The following is a 21,046-nucleotide window of genomic DNA, read 5'->3' on the forward strand; positions in this document are numbered from 1 at the left end:
AGGAGGTAGCAAATACGCCTTTGGGACGATTGTAGTAGATATATTTGGACTTACTTCTTAGCACACAAAAGTGATTGCTTTAGGTATTTTTCTAAGTATTATAAACTTATTCAAAATTAAAAGGGTTTTATGATTTCATCAATTCAAAGTAATCATGATGGTGAATTTCAAAACCGTGATTTCTAAGAATTTTGTTAATCTAATGGATACAACCATAATTTCTCTACTCCAAGAAATCTTCAACAAAATGTAGTAGAAAGAAAAAATAAAAACTTACAAGAAATGGCTAGAACTATGTTAAACGAACATAGTCTACCTAAATATTTTTGGGCCGAAGCCGTAAATATGACATGCTATGTCATGAATAGAGTTCTAATGTTGTGGAAGAATACGACTATTACTCTCCAAAACTCCTTATGAGTTGTGGAAGAATAAAAAAACCTAATGTTTCATATTTTAAAGTTTTCGAGTGTAAATGTTTTATCTTGAATGAAAAAAATGCCTTAGGAAAGTTTGATACAAAATCTGATGAAGGGATTTTCCTTGGCTATTCTTCTATTTCTAAGGTCTTTCCTATCTTTAACAAAAGAACTTTGGTTATAGAAGAATATATTCATGTTTTTTTTAATGAAGTTTCCGGAGTCAAGAAAAATGATTTTGATAATGATCTTAATTTTGATACTTTGAATTTAAATGAAACCCTTTCTCCATCTAGCAACTTAGATGCATCTTCTTCCGAAACATCCTTACCCAAGGAATGGAAGTATGTAGATGCTCATCCTAAGGAGCCAATCATATGAGACATATCAAAAGGGGTTCAAACTCGTTCTTCTCTTAAGAATTTTTTTGCAAACGTCACTTTTCTCTCCCAAATTGAACCTAAATACATTGACGAGATATTGAAAGATGATTCATGGGTTATCGTAATGCAAAAAGAGTTGAATCAATTTGAGAAAAATGAGGTGTGGAAGCTTGTTCCGAGGCCAAATGATCATTTAGTTATTGGTACTAAATGGGTCTTTAGAAACAAGCAAGATGAATTTGGTATCATGGTTAGAAACAAGGCTAGATTAGTGCCAAGGGTTTCAAGTGAGAAGAAGGTATCGATTATGAAGAAACATTTGCTCTTGTGATACAATTAGAAGCCATAAGGATGCTCCTTGCTTATGCTATTAGTAATAAGTTTAAATTATTCCAAATGAATGTTAAAAGTACTTTTCTTAATAGCTTATTTCCACAGAAGTATATGTTGAACAACCTCCCAGATTTAAGAATGATAATTTCTTTAATCATGTGTTTAAATTGACTAAAGCTCTCTATGGATTTAAACAAGCCCCAATGGCTTGGTATTAGAGACTTAGCTCATTTCTTATCCAAAATAATTTTTCTAAAGGCAAGGTCGATACTACATTGTTTATTAAAAATTTTGAAAATAACTTTCTTATTGTTCAAATTTATGTCGATGATATTATTTTTGGTTGTACAAATGAATCTCTATGTGAATCATTTACTAAAAGTATGAGTCTAAAATTTGAAATGAGCCTAATGGGGGAACTAACTTTCTTTTTAGGCTTGCAAATCAAAAAACTTAAGGATGATATTTTTATTCGTTAAATAAAATATGCATTAGACTTGCTAAAATGATTTAATATGGATAGTTCAAAAGCTATCAATACTCCTATGAGTACGTCCACTAAGTTAGACATTGACGAAGGTGGAGAAAGCTTTGATCAAAAAGCTTATAGGGGTATGATAGGTAGTTTATTATATCTCATCGCAACTAGACCGGACATTATGTTTAGCATAGGACTTTATACTAGGTTTCAACCTAACCCCAAGCAATTTAATTTAAAAGCTATCAAAAGGATTTTTAGATACCTAAAAGGAACTCTTAAACTAGGATTATGGTATCCAAAATCTAAAAATTTTGAATTGCTTAGTTATACCAATGCTAATTTTATTGGTTGTCAAATAGATAGAAAAACTACATCCGGAACATGTCAATTTTAGGACACGCACTTATCTCTTAGTCTTCCAAGAAACAAAACTCGGTTGCATTATCCACAACTGAAGCTGAGTATATTACAGCAGATGCATGCCGTGCTCAAGTTATATGGATGAAAAACACTTTAGAAGATTACGGAATTCATTTGAAAAATATACTTATAAAGTGTGATAATACAAGTGTAATATATTTAACGAAAAATCATATTCAGTACTCTAGAACTAAACATATTGACATTATGTGTCACTTTATATGAGATTGTGTTAATAATCATGATGTAATCTTAGAATTTATCGACACGAAACATCAATTGGCTGATATTTTTACAAAACCTTTGATTGAGGAATAATTTGATTTTATAAGAAGAGAATTAGGTATACTAAATTTCTCGGATACATTAGTTCCTCTTTAAATTTTTCTCCGGATTTTCTTATCAAATTCCATTTTACAAGATCATTCACTTAAATCATGAACTGCGTACGAAATTTATATGTATGAACTTATGGTGCAAATTTTATATATATTGTGTATATGAATCATGAACTTATGATGCACATTTTATATGATGCCAATTTTATATGATGCGAATTTCCTTCTCTTACAAAAATAGAATTTATGATGTTTGTGTGAATGAGTATGTGTACTTCAGAATGATAAAATCTTACAAGAATGATCCACACAATGTCAGCACCACACCTCAATGCAAGTAGTGCTCACTGCCTGTAGGCGGTGGCACCGCCTAGCTGGTGGTAGCACCGCCCAGCTAGTCACGGGTTGTAGGCGGTAGCACCGCCCAGCTAGCGGTGCCATCGCCCGCAACTTGCCCTATATAAAGAACATGCTAGGGCCGATGATAGAACCGACCCTAACCCATTCTACACTTCTCCAAAGAGCCCCAGACCTCTTAATTCTCTTACTCTCCCTCCAGCAACTCAAAAAAATCCTCATTTTCTACTAAATCAAGGATCAATCTCAAACACTATCTTGGTAATCACAAGAAGGAAAAACTACTAAGGTAATCCCTAAACCAAATTGATTCCCTCTTTGCATTACTTATTTTTGCCTCTTATTTGTCTTCATAATTGTAGTCTTCATGACTTCTAGAAGATCCTTAAGGGATAAAGGGAAGAGGAGACTAGATGAAAACTATGACTCCCTATTTTCAATTCTCATCAACATGCCCTTAAATTTATAACCATAAAATCTAAAAATATTCAGAAGGGTAAATATGACTCCCTACTTCATCACATCTTGATAAGCATTATAATTTCAAAATAATATCATCATAATGAAGTTAACCAAATAGACATAGGAACGATGTATTGGATTATGAAAGGACATGAAAATTATTTTGGCTACCTAATATGATTGAACTATCGAAAAAGGATATGATGCTTCCATATGGTGGCCTGATCACAAGACTAATCCATGCTTATGACATAGTTATCCCACCTGACAAAAAAGTTATGAAACTAGATAGATTTAATGTCATAAATAGAAACCTACTTCGAAGATTAAGATGTATGCTCAGAAATGGGATATGGACTAGATTACCTAGAAGGGCTTATCTTCCTCCCACCTAAACTAGAATCTGAAACACCAATATTTAGGGGTAATCAATCTCCTCCTACTGGTCCCTATGAGGCAACACCTTCAGCAGAGTAAGTCCTCTCCCCCTCCCCCCCCCCCCCCTCTCATCTATCAACGACATAGGGACTCGAATGGATCGATTTGAATAATGTCAAGATAGATTTGAACAATATCAAGATCAAATTTTAACTGAGTTACAGCAAATTCATCAACAGCTTAATTACTTGTTTAGATATTTTGATTTGCCACCATCTGAATAAGTTGTGTATATATTTTTGTTGATGACAAAGGGGGAGAAGTGGAGGAAATCCCTCTCTATTATTGTGCTTACTTTGATGTTGTAATCTTATATTGTTTACTTTGATATTGTAATCTTATGTTATTTATTTTGATGTTGTAATCTTAAAATGTTGCTTACTTTGATGTTGAAACTCTATGCTGAAAATTTCTATGATGTTGTGATCTCTTCAATGCTGAAAATTTCTATGATATTGTGATCTCTTTATCATACAAATGATGCATTATCGGATTCTTAATATTGTAAAATTTTGAATGCTACAATGCAATAATTGTTGAATCTCGTATTTTGATGATGAAACTACTTGATATATGTTTATGATTTAATCTGCGTTTTAAGTGACGTAGAATGCTTCGATCAGGATGAGACAATTAAAGCAGGAAAATCATGTTGTACCGGAGGAACATGTCAGAAGATTGGACGTCGGGCCGATGGATCGATCGACGTATCGACAAAAGGCTTCGGGCCATGGACTCGGGCATCGGGCCAAGAAGAGCAGGTATTGTGCCAAGGATATCGGAGTTGCGGAGTCAACTGGCCGATTGGGCAATAGGCTGTAGGAGAGGACGATGCGCCGAAGAATCGGACGAAGCGTCGAGGGACCAATGACATGCCGGACAACTTGGTTAATTGCTTAGGATTAATTGTCTCGATCGAAGTTTTGTTTTACATGTGCAGGATTAACTACGATGGAAGTAAGACATGCAGTAGGAGTTGCGCCGGAATCAAGATAACGATCACGTTGGGAGGTCGAGAGTTCGACGGAAGTTCGGACGGTCGTCGGAGGTTCTACGGGAACAAATCCGAGAAGTCCATTAGCTTGCCAAAGAAGCTCGTCGAAACTCGCCAAGTGGATCATCGCAAGTCCAGGAGTTTGCCGGAAGTCCGCAGGAGCATCACCGAGGGTTCATCGGATGATCGACGGAAGTTCGCCGGAAACTCGCCGGAAGAAGCGATTGACGCACCGGAGCAAGCTACAGAAATTGTCTTAGGATTTATCGTAGTTAATACAATGATTAAGTTGGAAATGGGAGGTGATCCCATTAGCTTAATCTTGGGGCAATTGGGCCCCTGAAAAACCCAAATTGTGCCGAATGGATCTACCCATTCGGACCCTGATTGCTGTGGGAGGTGCAACCGCCTAAGCCAGGAGGTAGCATCGCCTGGGCTAAGTCTCCCAAGGAGACTGGGCGGTGCAACCGCCCCAGCCAGGAGGTAGCACCGCCTGGGCTCAGTCTCCGAGCGAGACTGGGCGGTGCAACCGCCCTTGACAAGAGGTGGCACCGCTTGAGCTTAGTCTTCGAGCTCTGGCAAGCGGTGCAACCGCCTCAGTCAGGAGGTGCAACCGCCTGAGCTCAGTCTTCGAGCTCTGGCAGGAGGTGCAACCGCCCCTGACAGGAGGTGGCACCACCCAGAGGCTCAGTCTTCGAGCTCTGCCAGGCGGTACAACCGCTCCAGTCAGAAGGTGCAACCGCCTGATCCCGGAATTCTGGGAATTGATAGTTTTGAGCTCCAAATTTGAACTGGGTTTGGGCCTATAAATACCCCACCCATTCAGCACTGAAAGGGCAGCAACTTACACCGAAATCTTGATCCTTTCTGTGATTCTTATAGCTCAAAATTGTTGTAAAGGCCAAAAGTTCTTCTCCCTCTGTTCTTCCAAGTTCTAAATTGTAAAGAGAGGAGAGAAAATTTCTGTAAGGGTTGTCTCCTAAGCCCGTCAAAAGGAGTGAAACTGTAAAAGGGTGGTTGGCCTTCGCCTATTGAAGGAAGGCCTCTAGTTGACGTCGGTGACCTCGTCGATGGAGGAAGCCAAAAGTGGAGTAGGTCAAGATTGACCGAACCACTCTAAATCTCGGTTTGCATTCACTTTGAGCATTTTATCTTTACTACAAACCTCCTAAATAGCTACTGCCTTCTGTGCTTTTACGAACGAGTTTCTAAGTTCAGAGCTTTCCGAATCTGCGTTTAGACGTAAATCGGCTTTTTCATACGATCATTACATTTCAGTTTACGTTTACGTTTTGATTTCAATCATAACTGCAAACTGCCTTCTGCGCATTTATAAAATGTATCTCAAAGTTCAGTATCCTCAAAATTGGCATTTAGACGTAAACTGGTTTTATCGTACGAACGTCGCATTTCAGTTTGCGCTTGCATTCTGATTTTCATCATAAACTGCAAACTGCCTTCGTAGATTTACTTTAACGTCATCTCGCTTAATCTTAAGTTAAAGTAATCTTAGAATCGGCTTTTACATCGAAATCGTTTTGATCAAACGAACGCAGTTTCGTTTTAATACTTAAAAGATTTCTGCTGCACTAATTCACCCCCCCCCCCCCCCTCTTAGTGCTCTTGATCCTAACAATAATGATGATATTTCATGCAAAAAGTGATGAAGTGATTGTACATTTAATATCTTGATGACTAGAAATTATGGTGATACACAATGCATGTGATTTCTAAATCAAAACTTGAATTCAAGGTTGTAAATTCAAGTTTATATAGCATATAGATATGGAGAGTTAAGGTTAACTCCTTCAAGTTTATATGGCATATAGATAGGGAGAGATTGTTGAATCTCGGATTTTGATGATGAAATCAATTGGTAAATTATTTGACATAATCTATGTATTGAGATAAGTGTGCAGGATTAATTACTATAGCAGTAAGGCGTAAAGCAGATGATGAGCTAGAATCGAAGATTCGGACGATGTATTGGGAGCTTGTGGAGAGCTCGTCTGAAGATCGCCGAGAGTTCGTCGGAAGATCGTTGAGAGTTCATCGTCGGAAACTTATTGGAAGATCGCTAAGAGCTTGTTGGAAGATCGTCGAAGAGTTTGTTGAGAGTTTGTCGAAAGCATGCCTGAAGACTAGCCGAGAAGTTCGTCGAAGAATCGCCGAGAGAAATTGACATACCGAACTAATCGCTTGCCTTAATCGTAGTTAGTACATTAGTTGAGTTAGGATTGAGAGGTAATCCTGCTAACTCAGATAGGGGCCAACTGGGCCCTTAACAGAGTTGAATTGGGCTGGTTGAATAGCTCACTCAATACCTGAAGTCACGGTCAATGGTGGCACCGCTCGGGACTCGGTCTCCCAGGTGCTCTGGGTGATTGTACCGCCCAGACTGGTCGGTGGTACCATTGATAGTTAATGCTCTCAGCGGTGGTACCGTCAGAGCTCGATCTCCGAGCTCTATCAAGCGGTCGTACCGCCCAATATCAGGTGTCAGGCGGTGGTACCGCCAGTACCCCGAAATCCAGGGATGTGACACTTTTTTGCTCCAATTCTGAAGCCAATTGGGGCATATAAATACCCCACCCTTTTCTGCAAGAAAGGGCAATAAAGCATTGGCATAATCTTAAATTCTTGAGTGTTAAAGTATTGTAAAAAGTGTTAGAGTCCTCCTCCTCCCTTTCTAAGTGTTGAGATCATTCAAGAGATGTGTGAGACTTATAAGGGTTATCTCCTAAACCCGTGAAAAGGAGAAAGCGCTGTAAAAGATAGTTGGTCTTCGCCTATTGAAGGAAGGCCATTAGTAGACGCCAATGACCTCGACGGAGGAGGAATCCGAAAGTGGATGTAGGTCATAACAACCGAACCACTCTAAATTCTGGTTTGCATTTCATTTTAAGCAATTTACCTTTATTGCACACTACTTTACCTTCTTACTGCCTTCTCTATACTCTCATACACTTTCAAGTTAAAATCTTTACAAAACGATTTTCGTCAGAATCAATTTTAATCGAAACGAAGACTTTTGAAAACGATAATTTTTTCGCTACACTAATTCATCCCCCCCACCCCCCCCCCCCCCCTCTTAGTGCTGCTCTTGATCTTAACAAATAGGGCATGATCCATTAGGGTTAAGTTGATATGGGGGTCTTATAAATAAGAGAGAACCAAACACTCATAGGCTAGAGAGGTTTTTGGTTGTCACCTCCTATTCTCCTCTCCCCTTCTCCTCCTCTAGGTGTATAGATTTGGGCAGTGAAGCGAGGAGCATCATTGTAGCCCTATTGTGTGGATCACCGCTAAAGAGGAGGATGCTTGACTTCCTTCATCCTATCCTATAGATCTGTATGGATTCAGGGATATACGATCTCCTTAAGTAAAACATAATCTTTTATATATACAGTTTTCGATTTTGTAGATTTTGCGCACTAATCTACGCATGACGATGAACATCTTTTTGGGAAATCTGAGAATTTTATTTTCTGTTCTTCTGCTGCGCATGTGATGTTACCCCTAGATTGCTCTATAGTAAGGCTAGTTGATCTTCGCCCGTTAGAAAAAAGATCGATAGTGGAAGCCGATGGTCTCGAGTGAAGAGGAATCGGGAGTGGGCATAGGTCACAATGATCGAACTACTATAAATCGATTTGTATTTACTTTATGTTTTTCATTCTTATTATAAACTAATTTATTTATTCACTATGCTTACGAATATTTTTAAGTTAAACGTCTTTCCAATACGAATTTTATCGAATGAAATTTTTCAACCTCCGCCCCCCACCCAGTGCCCATATGGTCCTAACAATGACAATCAAGGAAGAGATAGTGCGGTGAAGACAATGATCGATGGGGCATAGACCAAAGATAATATTATCTAAAATAGTGCGGTGAAGACAATGACTGATGGGGTGGAGACCAAAGATAATATCATCATTTAGAAAATAAAAAATATTGAGTAATCCATAAATAAAATGTTTTAAATAAAAAAAATAAAATTGAGGGTTTTTTTAGAATAAAAAAATCTTTAAGTATGGACCAATGAGAATGCCAATGGATAGGGTCCACATGTTATCTATAATTTCAGACAATTGATATGATTATTGGGTTCTTGACGAAGCCGTAATGAATAGAAGAGGGATGATTTACATAAAGACATCTAAAATCTATTTGCTCTTGATTTTATAGTTTAGTTTTGATCTTCAATTGCTGATAGAGACACTTTGCACGTGTAACCAAACAGTTTATTAATTATTTTAATCAGGTCCATTAAGTATAAGTCATGAATAAAAAAAAGAATATATCAATTATCATGTAATTCATTATATTCTATTTCGGATATGATTGATTATTCGATAAAATATCCGAGTAATGCAAACCTAAATCCGACTTTATATTTTTACATGTACATGCTTCCGATTTGGTTGGTGATATTAATTCCAAGATATCTATAAGGAGTAAAAACGTAAAGTCGCTTCGAGTTTCTACCATTCAAAAGTGACAATATTAATTAAATATAAAATAGAAGAAAGAAAAATAAAAATAAAAATAAAAAAAGGCAATAAGGCAGCATAACAGAGATACCGTGGGACTCGGTCTCCGTCAGGAATCGCCAGGGCCAAGTGGTGAGAATGACGCCGTGAAATCCACGGCGCTGACAACAAAAGCTTCGCCCATAAGTCTCTCTCTCATGGTCGGTCGAGCGCCACTAATCTCTTCTACTTCCGATCCCCAATCACTAAACTCCATCGCTTCTCTCGTCGGTCCCTTTCCATCACCTACCCACTCGTCTTTAGGTGTCTCTCGCTCGTCCGGTATGCATAATCATAGCCCGTCGCTCCTCCTGAACCGGACCGGGAGCTTCCGGGCCGACGCGCTGGGCCACACCGCCCTCCACCTCGTCGGCAACCTCTGCTTCGCCCTCTTCGTCGTCGGCGTGCTCGCCTTCAGCATCATTGCCGCCACCTACCGCCCAGACGACCCCCTCCTTCTCCCCTCCTCCCCCTCCGCGGCCTCCTCCAAGATCACCGCCTTCCTCACCTCCTCCACCAACGCTACCTTCCGCCCCGATGACGCCCCCCTCCGCACCGGTGAGGACTTCCTGAACGCCTCCTCGTCCTCCGCTTCCACCGATGACCCCGCTGCCATCCACCTCGCCGACCTCCCCGACTCCAACAGTTCTTCCGCCGCCGCGACGGCCGCCGGCGGGGACAGCACCGACTGTGACGATGCCGCCCCCATCAACTGCGCCGACCCGGAGGTCTTCCACCTAATGATGCGCGCCACCATCGAGTCCTTCCGCGACGTCCACTTTTACCGCTTCGGCAAGCCGGTGCGCGGCGGCGACGGCGACGGCGGCGGTTCCTGCGACATGGCCTGGCGGTTCCGCCCCAAGGACGCCAAGCGCGCCGGCTTCTACAAGGACTACCGCCGGTTCGAGATCACACGCTCACGCGGCTGCGTTTATTCCATCGTCAGGATCGGCGACTACCACACTGGCGTCAATGCCCGAAAGAAGAAGAAACCGAAAAAGGGCGCTAACGACGGCGCCGGCGAGTTCGCGATAAATAAGATCCCTATCTCATCGCAGGCCGCGGTCCCGCTCGTCGTCCCCGTGGTTGGCGAGTCCGTGAACGACTCCCTTCCGGTGGTCGAGTCCGAGGGCAAGTTCAGCAGCAGCAGGTACCTGATCTACTCTGGCGGGGGCGATCGGTGCAAGAATATGAACCATTACCTGTGGAGCTTCCTCTGCGCACTCGGCGAAGCCCAGTATCTGAACCGGACTCTCGTCATGGACCTCACCATTTGCCTCTCGTCCAAGTACTCGTCCACGAATCAGGACGAGGAGGGCAAGGATTTCAGGTTCTACTTCGACTTCGAGCACTTGAGGGACTCCGCCTCGGTCCTCGACCAGCGCCAGTTCTGGAACGATTGGGCGCTGTGGCAGAAGAAGGACAAGCTCAGCCTCCACCTCGTCGAGGACTTGAGGGTCACGCCCATGAAGCTCGCCAAGGTGAAGGGCACCCTGATCATGCGCAAGTTCGGGGCCGTCGAGCCGGACAACTACTGGTACCGGGTCTGCGAAGGGGAGACGGAGTCGGTGATCCAGCGGCCATGGCACCTCATCTGGAAATCTCCCCGCTTGATGGACATAGTCTCCGGCATTGCTTCGAGATTGAAGTGGGATTTCGACTCGGTCCACGTGGTGAGGGGGGAGAAGGCGAGCAACACCCAGCAGTGGCCTAATTTGGCCGCGGACACTTCCCCGGAGGCCCTGCTGTCGACGCTTAGGGACAAGATCGAAGACGGAAGGCACCTGTACATCGCGACCAATGAGCCCGACACCTCCTTGTTCGATCCACTCAAGGACAAGTACTCCACTCATTTTCTCGACGATTTCAAAGACCTGTGGGGGGAGAATAGCGATTGGTACGAGGAAACAAAGAAGCTAAACAATGGGATTCCGGTGGAGTTCGACGGGTACATGAGGGGAGAAGTGGACACAGAGGTGTTTCTGAGGGGCAAGAAGCAGCTGGAGACCTTTAACGATCTCACCGGCGATTGCAAAGATGGGGTCAATACTTGTCGCACAGCCTCTTGAATGGCTTGTGGATCAACTGGTATGGTAGGATTTTGAAGAGATCTCCAATTTTAGCTGATTCAGGTTTGTGAGTTGCAGGTCAGTCAGTCAGTGGACATTACATCTCATCACAGTATGTCAGGTTATGCCATGAACGCTGTTTCTTTTCTTTTCTTTCTTTCATCACCCTCAAAAGTGTTGTGTATCAGACAGATCACAGCTTTCTTTCGACTTACTTGGGTGCATCAAGATTAGTTGATATGTTGAGATCTGGAAGAGCTCTTCAAATTAAACTGATTCGGATCGGTAAGCTGCAAGCCACATTGCTGTTGTATTCAACATTCATCGGATCTTGTCATATGTTAGGGTATGTCAAGCTTTACTGGTTAGCCTAAATTTTTCCTTCTTTTTTTTTCCCCCATGATCACGCATCAAGATCACGGCTTTTACTCAACTTAAGTGCATTGCATCAGGCTCATTACGCAGGATCATTATGCTTCTTATTTACAAGTAGTAATTTAATCGATCATTCACACTAAGGATGGCCTCTTCTTATAGACACTCAAATTATGTTTAGAAGGGTTCTTAATTTGTGATCGGCATACTTTTTCTTGTTACTACCAGCAGTATTTTGAATGCACCAACTGGTATTATGGTATCATGCTTTTTACATGATAAATATGCCGTAATGCACAACCTTCATCTAAAGCAATGGTGTCTTGATGTGGCTGATCTGTAACACCTCTGGATGTAAGAAGAGCCTCGAGTCGAAGGGTTAGATGAGCCTACTATTATTAACTGAGTTTGAGCCTTTTGGACAGTGTGGTTTTCACGCCAAGTAAATGAATTTATTATCACATTTAGTCGGATTGCGACAATGGTATTAGGGTGAATATAGTATTAAGAATTATGATGGTCCAATTAAGAAATGATTATCGTAGATGGACCACTATTAGGATGGGCCTCATGTGGATCAGTGATTTGGGCTATGTTTGAGTCTTGATGTGGAAGGAGATGAGTCGATTTGTAATGGCTAGATGGGTTTGTTGTTATTAACTTGGACTTGGTGCATTTTCGTGCTACCTGATTGTAGATCTATCAAGTTAATTAGTAATTTGTCTTATCACATGCAGCTGTGACATGATGGGTCTACAACGAAAGGTGTATGAATGCACGTTTTTGTTCTTTGGCTGTGGAGCAACAGCGTGGACTCCTTTTTTGCCCTCTCTCTCTCTCTCTCTCTCTCTCTCATGCTTTTTGAAGATCTGTCCGTGAAATGTTTCCTGAACACAAGTTTCTTTATAACCTGTGGTCTGCCAACCTCCTTTGGAGATCATATGCAGGTTGCTTTTAGCTTTGATGCAGTTACTTTGACAGATCACACTTGTTTTTGCTTCATCCATCGCCATGATCACGGGAACAACTTTGTCATCCTCCTACCTGATGTGTCTGATGACTAAGAACTCTTAATGTGTATGCGAGTCCTACCCAAATTCTATTCAATGCAAACCAACACAAAAAGTGATGCTATCTACTACCCATCTCTCTCCTCTTCATCCCCATCCCGCAGAGTACAGGAAATAATTCTGATTAGAGACCACAATTTTAAATTGCACAGCAACGTTGCTTTCTTGGTTTCGTCCATGCTTTTATAGTCTCGTGTGATGTCTCGGACGGTGTTTTGAAAGGAACCAGTGATTCATCTGTGGATCACAAGCTCGTTGCTTTACTCTTCTTTTTCGAGTGAATGCTCCTCTGCTGTTTTATGGTTCGTGGTCATGGATTAGACTGACACGTGGGAGCCCCCATTTCTACCAATGGTGTGTCATTTGGAACTGTAGAAAACATTTCCAAACACACGACGTGATCCACGCTCCTAAATAATGGACTAATTTTACGGTCATGCCAAGGTTGACCCGATGCCAGAATCGACGGTTTCGGTTCTTGTATTTTAAGAACTATATATATATATATATATATATATATATATATATATATATATATATATATATATATATATATATATATGGTTCGAACTATCGAGTTTTTATTTTGTTAATTAATAATAGTTTAAATTTTTAAAAAGTATAATTTAAAATATATATATATATATATATATATATATATATATATATAATTGTGAACTGTTGGTTTCGATTCTCAAAAATAAGAAATCGATGAACCACTTGTCTGGGATCTTCTATGATGACTCGAGCAATTTTGTGTATCCAATTCAATGGGATCTTCTACTAAATCCATAGTTTATTTAACTGTGAATAATGAAATATTAAAGTGAATGACAGCGAATAAATCTTCCAATCAGAATGAACCAGTGATTGAACAATCAAAAGCAAGGTTTGTATTGAACAGGTCCAGCAATAATAAATTACCTTGCGAAAAAGAATGCTGAATGAGATTAGATTAGATCGGGGGAATAAATAATAAGCACTTGAAAACTAGGATAGCTTGCAAATGGGGGAGGGAGGGAGGGAGAAAGCCATGTGTCTCGGATGCCTTGCTTGCACCACCAACTAATAATGGTGGCACGAGAGGCATACAGGAGAAGAGTTGGCCTCGTGTTGCCGTTACGTGCCCCTCACTATCACTCTAAACAGCAATTCCTTACGCCAAGAATCTGCCCTCCTTAATCCACTCTTCTTCGCCCACCCCTCGTTGACTCCCCACCCACAACTCACAGCGCATCTCTTGGCACAAAGACACATCACCGGATTACGTCCACGGATTCCTTAACTCAGATGTGCATTTAGGTAGAGGTCAAAATACTACAAGCAATTGCTATGCTGTTGTTATCTATCGACTGTAGGGACAGAGAAGAGGGGAGAGGATGGTTTCCTGGTGTGGTGAGAGATATGTGGGGGGCTGCTTACACCGCGGCCACTACTGCTTGTCACGACCATCTTTAAACTGGTCCTTTTCAGAGGAACAGTCGGGACTCCTTTTGAAGCAGTTTGAGAACAAGTAAAGCTCTGTGTTAGTAGCAGCACATGGAATACTCCTCTTATCTAATTCCTTTCGTCTCCAATGGAACACCAACCACTAAAAGCTGTGATGCAAGAATAAGTGGCGCATTTTATGTGGTTTCAGTCTTCCATCCCCAGTCCTGTCCTCAAGAATCGTGGCTCAAAAGCAATGGGTCTCTTGTTTTGGGACTTTTTGTGGAAGTAGCATGCTTTTGCTGTGGTCCAACAAACCAACATATGTTTATGATCTTATATCCTTCTGTCATTACCGTGGCATCAGGCATCGAGTCCACGCTAACCAACATAGAATCCCTTCATCGATCCGTCTTCACTTGATACCAATCCCACATGAGAGATGATAGTGCTATTAGACTTGGGTTACTCTTCTTCTGGCCTTTGCTTCGGTGACATTTAATCCTTGTGTGAGGAATCAATGAGCTTGGCAACGGAAGAGCATAAGACTAAATCAAAGTTACTGTTGTCAGTGGGCGAATGGGGTGACTCTTGACTTCGCTATTCCCTCTATAAATAAGACTCCAACAACCCATTCCCGATGTATATAGATATCCACATCGCTCCCACTTCCATCCCACACTCTTTCTTCTACTTCCACCCGTATCTCCGTCTCTCTGTTTTTGGCCTCTTGAGGGAGAAGTAGAGCGATGGATTCTGGGGAGGAAGGCAAAGAATACCACCACCACAACAGTAGCAGTAGCAGCAGCTGCAACAACAACGACCGTGGTGCTCGTGCCGTCGTCAAGGGCAAGCGGACGAAGCGGCGCAGGGTCCACCTACCACCGGCCTCGGCACTCACGGGGCCGACCACCTCGTCCGCGTCCTCCGCCGAGTTCTCCAGTAGCATCACCGAGGAAGACGAAGACATGGCCAATTGCCTCGTTCTCCTCTCCCGCGGACGAAACGTTGACCCGAAGCCTGAATCGGCACCGGAAGAAGGCATCGACCGCGGTGGTGGCACCGAGAAGTGCACGAGCCTAGGTTCGGCCGAGGCCGCCGTGGCGACGACGGACGCAAAGGCCGGAGCGTGCGTTTACGAGTGCAAGACTTGCTATAAATGCTTTCCTTCGTTCCAAGCGCTCGGGGGGCACCGTGCCAGCCACAAGAAGCCCAGGATGATGGTACCGGCGGCGGCCGAGGAAGATGGGCTACAGATCAGCGTGAACTCGTTCTCCAAGCCATTAGTGGCTCCAAATGATGGCAACTCCATCAGCGGTGGCAGTAACAAGTCGAGGGTGCATGAGTGCTCCATCTGTGGATCGGAATTCTCGTCCGGCCAGGCGCTCGGCGGCCACATGAGGCGGCACCGGCCGTTGATGACGACCAAAGAATCGCCAGAGCTTAAGAAGGAGAGCTTTGTTCTCTCGTTGGATCTAAACCTTCCCGCGCCATCCGACGGTGACCATGAGGAGCTTCCCATATTGCCACCCGCCATGACCGCCTTTCCCTTCGAAGGCGAGCAGCCGCTTGTCTTCTCGGCGTCGCCGCTGGTGGATTGCCATTACTAAGCGTGCAATACCAGAAGCAAACTCCTTTGAACTTTTCCTTTTCTCTAAATATTATCCTCTTCTTACAGGATCAAATTAGAGATTAATTATGGGGATCATTATCGTGTGAGTCTAATTTGTGTGTGTAACAAACAAGATTGATACTTTGGATTCTTTCTTACTTTGATCGTTTCATGGTTTACAAAGGAAGATTATTGTGCTCAGGAAGACGTGTAGTCTTGCATATTTATTGTTCTTTTGTCGCCTTTATTGTTGTCTTGAACTTGCGGTCATGAGGAAGACAACGGGAAGCTTGAGAACAGTACGAGTGTGAGGAGTCATCAGCTTTGGGGGTATTGGCTTCTCCACCACCAAGGAAAAGGATATGGATCAGGTTCTTCCCATGAGATTGTTTTGTTTGGAAGCCAACACCCTTCACATTAAGTGCCAGAAGAATAAAAGGAAGAGTTGAGAACGAGGCAAGTAGGTATCTTCCCTACCCAGCAAGCGCACACTTGCACGTAACCCAAGTATCTCCGAGCTTATCTACTCCTACAAATGGTTGGCCCAATTTTTTCTTTACCTTCAAGAAAATGATAGATCACATGTATTTTTTTTTCTAGTAGTAATAATAAGATAGTATTAGTCCAAAATCAAACTAAATAAAAAAATTTAAAATAAAGGTAATAAAATTATATTGAAATTCTTAATAAAACTTACAAATTTTTTAACTTTAACTAAACACTTAGATTTAGATGTTTCTATATATTTAGATACTATTTATTTATAGGTATAGAATAACAATTTAAATCAAAGGATTCTTATCTCTAAAACTCTAACTAATTAACTTATTTATAATATAATATAAAAGATAATAACTTATTTTAAATCTTAACACTTTTGCTTAAGGTATGCTTATGGAGATAAAGTCTCATATTACCTCAAAAGATGTTTGATCTTTTTGAGAAAGATTTGATAAAGATATCTATGTCATTATCTTTGCTTCCGGATAAAATGATATTCAATTTCAATATGCTTGATTCTTGCATGACAAATTAGATTTATAACCACTTTTAAGATACATTGATTATCACTATAAAATAATTAGTTTATTAATTTGATGATAAACATTTTCGATTAAACACCTTAATCATATATACTTGTAAGTGAGGAAGTCTTGTATTCCACTTTAGTTATAGAAAGATAGGTCGATTGTTATTTATTACTATACTATGAGATACAAACAAAAGTATATAAAACGATATAGCTAATTCAAATCACCTCTCGGATCAGTATAACCATACAATTCAAAATGCATATCATTCTTATAGAATAATCTTAAAATCAAAGATTTAAGTGAAATTCAAAATAAGGAGAACTAAATGAGATAAAGTTATGACCCATTAGATTGTTGTGAATAAGCTTTAAGTGAAATTTACTTTTAAAGTGATCTATCAAAAAATTGCTTATGTATTTTATTATATTGACAATCTTCATAAATTTTATTATTACTAAAAGTAGTAAGATTGAGAAGATCATTAACTAAACTTTTTTACATCATAATCTTTAATTTAAAAAATTTTATATTACCAAGTCTAATATGTCATATTGATGCATCATTATTTATACATATCCTATCAACATAAAAGTTATATGCTTATAAAATATATAAATCTTTGACCCTTTATCTATATGCACTATATCTACATTTAATTCTTTTATGTTGTGAAGAAACTTGACTTCGTTATGACCAAAAAAATTTAATTTCTAGCATCAACTGCAATTGCAACAAAAAAGAGATTTTTCTTCATATGATACACACTCTTTAATGTAATAAGATCAGTAACTTTATTTGAGACTACGATGTTGCCTTCTTTCTCCACTTGGTAAATAATATTGTCTACTATAATAATCGTATCATTATCTTCATATTCACGAAGATGGATGAATTTGGTACTATCACTTGTGATATGATGATCACATCCCGAATCAACTATCTACTCATATTCGAAATTAATGAATGTTATGACCTCAGGAGTTTCAACCATAAAACATTTACCTTAATTCTCATTAGTAGCATTAGAATAATCTTCTTTATTTATAATATTTCTTGTGTTAATCTTAACATGATAATTTTTCTTATGACTTAACTTGTCACACCTATAATATTTACTCTTCTTTTCATTTATACTATTGTTTGAAGAAGACTATGATTTGTTATTAGCATCATCCTTTTTCTTTTTATCTTTATTAAAAAAAATTATTTATAGAAAAAACATCTCTATTTCTCCCTAAAGGGGAAACTCTACTAAAAGATTGTTATCGAATCCATCATTTAATAGATATAGATAAAGAATATATTGTTTTCAAATATCACAAATAATATAATATTTTCTTTTGTGCATCAAAAATATATTGATCTGAATTTAAAAGTGATATCTCTGAATATAAATTTTTAATCTTTAAAAAGTACTTAGAAATCGAGAGATCATCTATTTGTCAAATCATTCTTCAAATATTAAAGTCAAGCCATTTTCTTTTTGTTGAGGATGATATGAAAGTTAAAATGTGTTCAAACAAATTATGAGAAATAGAACTCTCGAATACAATTCTAATTTTTACATTTAATGTCCTTTATTTCTTTCTGATGTCTTTATTTGGTGTTGAAAATCCATCAATCACATCTCATATATATTATCTTCTATAGAAATATTTTTTAAAATTTTATAGTTAGACTAATTAAGAAGTTTAATATCAAATTCATCAATTAGACTATTATAATCGATAGTTAAAAAAATATTATTTTTCTAGTCAAGAAGATGTTAAATTATAAATTATCCATCTTCTGAATTAATCAAAACCTTTGGTGCCAGTGAAGTGCACGTCTTGATTGGCGTTGTAGCGTAAGCAAACGCGGGGATATTTATGACCATAAAGCTGGCGTTGACAGCGCCACAAGGAGCAGATAACTGATCATCCATCACACACCACCAATCTGATATCCGTGTCTTTTAATGCTTCTCAACTAACTCATTCTTCTTCGAGTCCATCATGCAATATATATATATATATATATATATATATATATATATATGAGCACCGAGGGAAACAAAAACAACATGTTCCACACACCCGTAGTTCTGTTAAAATAAAGAGATAAATGAGTTGTAGAAGAAGAAGTTGAATGTTATTGACATATCCTCCGTCTTTATATACAGGTTAGAAGGAGAAGTTTCCTCAACGGGTTAGAGGATTTCCCTCAACAGAGTAGAGAGATTTCCTCAACAGTTAGGGAAATCTCATCTACTTATCATGCCCCCGCAAGATGGTGCTCCTATCAAGGAGGCCAATCTTGGACTGATGTAATGCAAACAACTTACGAGCTATAGGCTTCGTAAGTGAGTCGGCCAATTGATCAGCTGTATGAACATGAGAAACACGGAGTTGACGGCGGACAACTTGATCACGTACAAAGTGGAAGTCAATAGCAATATGTTTCATGCGGGAGTGGAATACCGGATTAGCGCATAGATAGGTAGCTCCAATATTATCACAATATATTGTAGGAGTGGAATCGATGTTGAGTTCCTGGAGAAGATTCGTGATCCAATTGAGTTCTGCAGTGGTAGCGGCAATGGCACGGTATTCAGCTTCAGTTGTAGACCGGGCGACTGTCTTTTGCTTTTTAGAACTCCAACTGATTGGATGAGCACCAAGGAAGATAATATACCCCGATGTGGATGTTCTATCATCAAGGTTGCCCGCCCAATCAGCATCGGCAAATGCATGAAGACGAAGTGGAGAGTGTTTACGAAAAAAGAGTCCATGATTTAGAGTCCCTTTAAGATATCGTAGAAGTCTCTTAACCGCAGACCAGTGTAGAGTAGATGGTTGCTGCATAAACTGTGATAATTTGTTCACTGCAAATGAGATGTCTGGACGCGTGAGAGCTAAGTATTGTAAAGAGCCAACAACTTGGCGGTATTGAGTGGGTTCCGTAGCAGGACTTCCATCTGATAATTTGAGAGAACCGCTAGTAGAGATGGGGGTTGTAACTGCATTTGCATCCTGCATGTTTGTCTTTAATAACAAATCTTGAATGTACTTGCGTTGTGATAAAAGGAGACCGGAAGATGTGAAGGTAGCTTCGACGCCCAAAAAGTAGCTCAAGGGTCCGAGATCCTTAAGCGAGAATCGAGCTGCCAGCTGTTTGACGAACGCTTGGATGCTGGCGGGATTGTTGCCTGTGACAATAATATCATCCACATATACCAGAATATACACTGTGTTTCCATGATGATGTCGCAGAAACAACGAAGTGTCAGATTTGGAGTTAAGAAAGCCGACAGAAGTCAAAAATGAGCTAAGTTGAGTGTACCAAGCTCTCGGAGCCTGACGAAGTCCATAAATGGCTTTTCGAAGTTTGCAAACATGCTGTGGATACTGAGGATGAGTAAAACCGGGGGGTTGTTGCATAAAAACATCTTCAGATAGAGATCCCTGTAGAAAGGCATTATTAACATCCAATTGTCGTAATTGCCAGCCTTTAGTGGTAGCCAGACTCAAGATAAGCCGGATTGTAGTGGGTTTAACAACAGGACTAAACGTCTCAGTGAAATCAACTCCAGGTCGTTGATGGAACCCTTTGGCGACCAGGCGTGCCTTATATCGAGCAACTGAGCCATCTGGGTTCCGCTTAATTCTAAAGACCCACTTACACCCGATGATGTTTTGTGAAGGATGAAAAGGAATTAGATCCCATGTTGAATTATGGAGGAGGGCATTATATTCCTCGCTCATGGCAATACGCCAATGCAGAGATTTTTGGGCTTGAGTGAAGGTGGTGGGTTCAATGTTGGGGGATGAGGAATTCATGACAGCTTGTAGGTTAAGTACTTGACGAGGTTTAAAAATACCATGCTTAGAGCGAGTGGTCATAGGATGATTGGAGATGACAGGATTAGGAGGTAATGTTGGGTGAGGATCAGTGGCACAAGCCGGGTCAAGTGGAGACACGTCAGGGGCACTTGGGCGAGAAGGAGGTAAAGAGGATGGTTGTGTTTCGGAACATATTGCCCCATCAATTGGAGAAGAGTGGAGTGGAGTAGGAACAGAGGAAACGGGCAAGTGTTGAACTGGAGTGATATAGTGCGGATCAGGAGGGGAGGAAGTAGACGAAGACATGGGAGGCTCGTCCGATTGATCCGAAGGTATACTCCAGTGAGATAGTGAAGTGGTCCGTATGGCAGGATATGGAAGGGTTTGGAAAGGAAAGTTAGACTCAACAAAGATAACGTGACGTGATACAAAGATTTTGTGAGTGTGGAGATTATAGCAGCGGAAAGCATTATGGTC

General features: G+C 40.5%; 2 protein-coding genes across 2 annotated transcripts; both read left to right on the forward strand.

Annotated features, from left to right (window-relative positions):
- The first annotated feature begins 9,248 nt into the window (after positions 1-9,248).
- Positions 9,249-11,542, forward strand: LOC135623129 (uncharacterized). Its single transcript, XM_065125702.1, has one exon. The coding sequence runs from the start codon at positions 9,319-9,321 to the stop codon at positions 11,227-11,229; it is 1,911 nt and encodes a 636-aa protein (XP_064981774.1). The 5' UTR covers positions 9,249-9,318; the 3' UTR covers positions 11,230-11,542.
- A 3,016-nt stretch (positions 11,543-14,558) lies between these two features.
- LOC135623134 (zinc finger protein ZAT5-like) lies at positions 14,559-15,915 on the forward strand. The gene has a single exon (XM_065125716.1). The coding sequence runs from the start codon at positions 14,852-14,854 to the stop codon at positions 15,710-15,712; it is 861 nt and encodes a 286-aa protein (XP_064981788.1). The 5' UTR covers positions 14,559-14,851; the 3' UTR covers positions 15,713-15,915.
- The last annotated feature ends 5,131 nt before the right edge of the window (positions 15,916-21,046 follow it).

Source organism: Musa acuminata, chromosome BXJ1-3 (assembly GCF_036884655.1).
Source record: "Musa acuminata AAA Group cultivar baxijiao chromosome BXJ1-3, Cavendish_Baxijiao_AAA, whole genome shotgun sequence".
Taxonomy (NCBI): domain Eukaryota; kingdom Viridiplantae; phylum Streptophyta; class Magnoliopsida; order Zingiberales; family Musaceae; genus Musa; species Musa acuminata.